The sequence below is a fragment of the Mustela nigripes genome, chromosome 2, assembly GCF_022355385.1.
Source record: "Mustela nigripes isolate SB6536 chromosome 2, MUSNIG.SB6536, whole genome shotgun sequence".
NCBI lineage: Eukaryota > Metazoa > Chordata > Mammalia > Carnivora > Mustelidae > Mustela > Mustela nigripes.
In genome coordinates this window covers 55953367-55960253 of record NC_081558.1, presented here as the reverse complement: position 1 = coordinate 55960253, position 6887 = coordinate 55953367, and the positions used below count along the sequence as shown (strand labels likewise).

The following is a 6887-nucleotide window of genomic DNA, read 5'->3' as shown; positions in this document are numbered from 1 at the left end:
CCCCCCGCGCGCCCCCCCCCCCCCCCCCCCCCCCCCCCCCCCCCCGCGCCGGGCCAACGAGGTCTCTGCGAGTCGGCGGGAGGTCCCGCGGGCGGGGCAGCCAGGGGAGGTTATTTTCTGTTGTTTTCCCTTTCTCTCTCCCTTCCCTGGTCCCTCCGCCCCGATTCTAATTAAAAAGAAGATAAAGCCTCACGCGGCCAGCGCCAATCAGCCCGACCAGCTTCCTGGATGCTGGACGCGCGCGGGGCGGCGGGGCGCGGGCCAAGATGAAGATTAAAGCAGGGAGAAAAAAGCCACCCAGACGCGGACGAATCAATAACACTTAAAACACACCCGCAGGCAGACAGCGCGCGAGCCCCGCAGCCGCCTCTCCGCCTGCGGTCGTCTCTCGGTCCGCGGCCGCGGCTGGCGGCCGCCTTGTCCGCTCTTCGCGCACCTGCTTGCAGCCAGGGCCGTTCAACTTGCGAAAAGCCCGCTACCGAGACGCGGGGTGGGAAAAGGGGAGGAGTGATACTTGGCAAAACACAAAGGCTCTGCCACACACAGACACACACACACTCTCGCTGCAGCCCCCGCAGCCGGCCGCCTCCCCAAAGCCGGGCAGTGGGGAGATTCCCCCCAACCCCCGGCGGTGGGAAAGCAGGTTTTGTGAAACCAGCCAAGGTGGCCCTTTAGCGCCAGTACCTCTATCAAACCCTAAAGCCCCCCACCCCTACCCCTCCGTGCTTCACATGCATTATCTCCTAAGTACAAAGGGTGACTGGCCCTGTAAATGCGGCTCCAAGACGCGTCCTGAGCCACCGCCTCCCACTTTCCAGCCAGAGCGCCGCCCCGGGCCCCACCTGGAGTGCAGCAGGGAGGGCTGCTCCGCGCGCCAGAGGACTCTGGTGCCCGGTTTTAGGGGGCGGGGTGGCCTGCCTTTCTTTGGCGCTGGCTCTTGGAGGTTGCCTCTCTGGGTGTCTAGGGCCATCTCTCGTCCCACCTTTGTGTGTGTGCGTTGGGGATGGAAGGAGCTGTCCCCTTGGCCTGGGGAAGGGCTCTAGGAGTATTGAGGGTTCTTGGAAATTGGGTGGTGTCAGGGATCTGAGAGCGGTTTATGTTTGTGCCAGCGAAGGTCCCTCCCTCTAGGTACCTGTTCCCCGTTGCAAGGACCGGCCCCGCCTGCTACCCGGGGACTGCCCTGTCTCCAGGAGAGGCTGTGTCCGTGACTCTGTGAACAGAAGTCCTCTCGGGCTCTGGGGTCTGAGCTCCTTGGGAGCGGCTGTCGTCCTGACTCCTGGCTCCCGTGTTCCTGGGGGAACCTGCTGTTCCTATGCCCGGGTCAGAAGTGACCCTAGGAGAGGCTGGCCTTTGCAGCAGCTAGTTCGGAGTCCCCCAGGCTGCACCGTCGTACTGGTTGTCTCTGGTTCTGAGGGTTACCCGACTCCGACATCTTCAGGAGGGCCGGACTTCTGCCCAATCTCCAGAGCTGTGAGCGCCCCTAGGGCGCCCGCCTGCGGGCGGGGGGGCGGTGTCTTTGTGCGCCCACCCAGACTCTCTGAGGGGCCTAAGAAGTTGGTGGCCAGCGGCCGACCCCCTCCCCGGGCCAGGCCAACTTTGCCGGGACACGCGTGCAGGGGATGCGAGCGGCCCTTACCCGATCCGGAGGTAGACCATGCCCAGGCTGAGAAAGAGGTGGCCCAGGCAGCGCCGCGCTTTCCGGTTCATAGTCCCCGCTGGCCGACGGGGCCGCGGGCCGGGCTGTGCTGATCCCGCGGGCCGGCCCCGGCGGGGCTATCAACATAGCCCGCCCGGGAGGCGCGGGCCTAGGCGTCCCGGGTGCCGTCTGTCCGTGCGCCCGTCCGCTCGCTCGGCGCCTGAGCCTCGCCGGGAGCGCGGGAGCCACGGAGCGGGAGGAGGGAGGGAGGAGCGAGCGCGGCGCGGGGCGACGCCGGGCTGCGCGCGAGCGGCGGGTGCAAGTGTGTGAGGCGCGGGGAGTGCGGGGGCGCTGCTGCCGCCCGCCCCCGCCCCTCCCTCCCTCCTTTCTCCCGTCCCTGCCCTACCCCCTCCCCCGCCCCTCCCCCTCCCGTCTCTCGGGAGCGCCCGCCCCGCACCCCCGCGACCGCGGGACCCGGCCGCCAGCTCTAAGAGCGCGCTCACGCCTTGCCCCACGCGCTCCCGCGGCGCCCCCTCCCGGCTCCAGGGCGCGGAGCCGGGCAGGGGGCGGTGGGAGTCTTCTGGACCCCCACTGGTCGCTAACTCTCAAGTTGCGGTCGAGCTGGCGCCCTGCGACTGCCCGTGGGATTGAAAGGATCAAGGCTCAGTCGAGAATTTCCGCGCGCTGGCTTGCCTCGTTGTCCTTCCCGCCCGGCCGAGCGCTCAGAGCTAGGTGGTGTTAGGTGGCACCCGGGTTCCCCCTTTCCCCAGGCTTCCTTGCCCAGCTTCAGAGAGCGCCCCCTTCCGCGGAGTGGGGATAACTGGCTCAGCATATTCCTTCCTCACCCCTGTCTATTCTAGGAGGTGCGGCAGGTGGGTGCCCTGGTAGGGCAGCCTCTTCTGGAATGCCACTCCTAGCGGACAGTCGGAGTCGGGCTGCGGCCAGGATGCCCCGCACAGGACCCAGACGTAGGCCTCCCAAGCAGCCCGAGCCGCCCGAAAGCGCCTGGCGCGGCCGGTAGCTCAGCGCGCGCTCGCGGCGACACCTGGTGGGCACGGCGGGTGTTGTAGCTTCACCTCCTTCCCAAACCGGTGCTCTGAGCTTGCTCGCCGACCAGAGGTGCAGATCCCTTCCTGCGACGTAAACCCCAGTCCAGTGAGCTAGCGGAGCCCTTGGGCTCACGTTTCAGCTGAAGAAATTGAGGCTCAGAGACGCGAAGGTGTTTCCCCAAAGTCACCAGCTGGTAAGTGGGAGAGCCAGGTTGGAAACAGCCCCCCCCCACCACACACATTAACCATCACCTCGCAGGGCTTGCCTGTCCTTTAGAATTGCTTTTCTAAGTCTTACCTGAAAACCGCTGTTCATGCCTTCACTCGCATCACACAAGTGTCTGTGCCAGGCATCATGGTGGGCACCAAGGATACAAGGAAAGAAGGACAAAGGACCTTCTCTCTTGGAGTCAGGGAGACAGACAGAGGTCAACAAAAGCATAATTTCAGACATCACAGGGAGAGGTGAAGATGATAAGGCAGAGGGATGAGAGAGATACACATTGGACTCCTGGGGATTTATCTGAGATCTGAGTAGGTGGCATTCCAGTTGAGACCTGAAGGATGCAGGATCTGGGGTCCCAGCATTTAAAGAGGGAGGACAACCATATAGAAGCTTGGAGGTGCACATGAACCCCAGGAGGGGATGTGGGGCTGTTCTCAAGAACAAGAAAGAAGCCTGGTGGGGTAGATGGGAGGAGATGGGGGCTCACAGATCCCACAGAGCTGCGTAAGCATGTCAGGGAGCTTAGATTTCACAGGGGAAATTCAGCGGGAAGACATTGGAGGGATATGAGGAAAGGTGACTCATCTGATGTGTGTGTTCAAAAGCTCCCTGTGGAGACCCCCAGGCAGCTGAGGGGTGAAGTGTCAGGCTGGGCAAGGTGGAGCCAGGAAGACCAGAAAGGAGACTACCCCATGGGTCCAGGCACGAGACATTGGTGGTTTTAAAACACAGCCACACAATTATTCCACGTGCCTCCCATTGAGAGGTGGGCTTTCTGTGCTCTCCCTGCTTGAATCCAGGTGGGCTCTTGTGTGGCAGGAGTGATGCTCCAAGGCTTTCAGGCTAGGTCATAAGACACAATGCAGCTTCCGCCTTGTTGGCCGGAACATTCCCGCCGGAGCCCTGAGCTATTCTGGAAGGAGTCTGGAGGCTGCCATGATGTGAGGAAGCCCAGTCCACAGTCCCACTTCAGCACTGGGATTATCCCGGCCCAGGCATCAGACGTGTGAGTGAAGGAACCTCCAGATGATTCCAGCACTTGGAATCCCCTTATTTGGAGTCCTCCCGCTGAGGCACTGTGGACAGGGATTTCTGCATTCATCCCAGTGTGCCCTGTGTAAATTTCCAAGCCTCATAACTTGTGAATATAATGAAATGATTGCTTTATGCCACTATTTTTGGGGGTAGTGCCTGTTACCTAATAATTGTAACAACTAAGGTGGGAGTGAAGTGTGGGGAGAAGGGGGATGCTGGGCCTAGGTCACAGGCAGCTCTGATAGGACTTGGAAGGGCCCAACTGAGAAGGGGGAGGGAAAGAGAGGAATGAACAGTGACCCCTAGGCTGGCGGGATCTTTCCCATTGATGAAGGTAGCAGTGAATGACAGAGGGGGAGGAAGAATGGAGCAGCCAAGGGACTGGGAGGAACAGTCACAAAGTGTGTCTTAGCCATGCTCTTCCTCCTGTATTCCTCCTCCTCCTCTCCCACTCTCAGACGAGCTCTGAGCAGTTTTCCTTCAAGGCATCACTCAAATGTGTCCTCTCTTTCCTGTATGCATTGTCCTCCTCTTAGACCAAAGTTTCATTTGCGTTACAGATATTGGGGGACACTCACGACTGGGACATCGGGGCAAAGTGCTGGGATATAACAGTGGGTAAAGTAAATCCTGTGTCTGCCCTCCTGGAGCACCTAGTCTGTGGACTGATTTGATGATCTGGCATACAGGTGGAGCTTCCTATGTGCCAGACTCTGTCATCAGCACCTTGACTCGTTTAATCCTTTAACAATACTCTGAGGTAGGTGCCATTCTTTTTGTTAATATTATTATTAGCATAATTATCATCATCTTATAGAATGGAGAAGGCGAATCATGTAGGGATTAAATAAAATCCCAAACTCCCACAGCTGTCACATGGCAGAATTGAGATTTGAACCTATGGAGTTCTGACTTCTGCTCTTAATCCTTCAACTGTGCTTCCTGTCTAGTGGAAAAGAGAGGCAGGGGCCACTGGGATAGTGAAGAAGGTATTAGGCATTGAGGAGGGAGATGCACAGAGGGCTGTGGGAACACAGAAAAGAGGGCTCCCAAACGGGTGGGTCATGGAATATGTTCCTAATCTGGGATCCAGAAGGAATGAGTTGGGGTTCACCAGACAGAGCTTTCAAAGCCCGAGGAAGCAGGGCCTCTGAAAGTCTGAGGAGCCTGGTGAATGGAGCATCAGAGGGAATAGGGTTAGGGAGGGCTGTGGAGATAAGACCCAACAGGGAGTCTGGGGACACAGGGCTTATTAATGGGTTTGGGCTTTATCATAAAGGGAAGAAGGGTGTCACACAATCAGATTCATGCTTCGGAAGGCTCATGGCAGCTTTTACGGGGAATTGAGAGAAGGGGCAACACGTGGAGGCAGGGGTTGTCGACAAGATAGGTGGAGCAGGAAGGCCAGTGCACACAAGGGTGGTGCTGGGTGGCAAGGAGAAAAGTGGACAGAGGGGCGATCTGGTTTGAAAGAAGAATAGACAGCATGACATCCCCAAGAACAAGATTCCGTCCTGGAGGCACTGTGGCTGGTGAGGGCAACACAGAAATGAGACAGGGAGAAGCAGGTCTGAGGCTGATGTGTCTGTGGTCACTGAAAGGGCCGCTGATAAATGGGCCAGGCTCTCAGGCAGGCAGGTGTGGGCTTTCGAGAGTGACAGTCTCCGCAAGGCCTGGGTGAGATGTTGGAGAGGTAGAGAAGGCCAAGTGGGGACAGCCAGCACAGAGCCCCAGCTCAGCACGATTGAAAAGACCAACTGGGGAGGAAGAAGGTAGAGCGGGCAGGAAATTACTCGAAGAGGTAGAGAGGGAGAAAAGAGTTTGCAGGGTCAGACCTCAGAGGGGAAGCAAGGACTGAAAAGGGTCCAAACTCATCAACTCAAGAATCCAGAGATCTTTATGGTCTGGATTTCCAGCCTCCACTTTGTCCAAATCCCCTGTACCTGTATCATGAAAAATTAGTGAGCTTCCACTAATATTTGCAAAATGAAAATAGACTAGAAAATAACAGGATATCATATATAATAAGTCTCCAACTGTGTGTGCGTACTGTGAGTACAAATAAAAAACAAACAAACTTGGGACTGTTACTCCATCCTGCTATTCCTTTTCATATGTCTGGGATGCCTTTCCCCTCATTTTCACCTGGCCAATGCCTCTCATCCTTCAAGGTCCTCCCCAATGGGAACTCATCTGAAAAGCCTTCCCTGATTAACCTTGCCTCTGTCCAAGGCACTTGGTCTCTTCCTCTTTCATTCACCCATCCATCCATCAAACATTCACTGAAGATAAAAGTGTGCTGGATATGGGATCCAGCAGTAAACACAGCGGACATGACTCCCTCCTTTGAGGAGAGAATATCATAATGCATTTTTTTCCCTTTTGTGCTCCATGGCCCTTTAGCTGATCCTGGAAGGATATCTGAGCTCACGCGCCTCCCTTTCCCATTAGAACTTGAGATCCCTGTAGACAGGACCCCCTCTCCTGCCTCTCTGTATCCCCAGCAGCCAGCATTGACCGAGGACAACTATGGCTTGAGAAAAAGAGCATAGACCTTGGGGTCAAAAAGGCTTGGGTCTGAATACCAACTCTGCCACTTAATAGCTGCAAAATCCAGGTCAGTTTTTATTTTATTTGTCAGAGAGAATGAGCACAGGCAGACAGAGTGGCAGGCAGAGGCAGAGGGAGAAGCAGGCTTCCAGCTGAGCAAGGAGCTCAATGTGGGACTCAATCCCAGGACGCTGGGATTATGACCTGAGCCGAAGGCAGCTGCTTAGCCATCTGAGCCACCCAGGCGTCCCAGGTCAGTTTTTGTTTTGTTTTGTTTTGTTTTGTTGGGCTTCGGGGCTGAAAATCACTTGACTGAGAGCTCCACCAGTAGGAGCTGTGTCTGATTCATTGCAAGACCCTGAACCGGCTAACTAACTGCTTCATGACTCAG

The 6887-nt window shown here is 57.2% G+C and overlaps 1 protein-coding gene across 1 annotated transcript in view; it reads right to left on the bottom strand.

The window, feature by feature from the left end:
- WNT7A (Wnt family member 7A) overlaps positions 1-1981 on the bottom strand; it is a 60623-nt gene extending 58642 nt beyond the window's left edge. The window contains exon 1 of the mRNA XM_059387923.1: positions 1637-1981. Within this exon, the coding sequence (XP_059243906.1) occupies positions 1637-1707 (71 nt within the window). The 5' untranslated portion in view covers positions 1708-1981. The remainder of the gene's footprint in view (positions 1-1636) is intronic.
- Positions 1982-6887: the final 4906 nt, after the last annotated feature.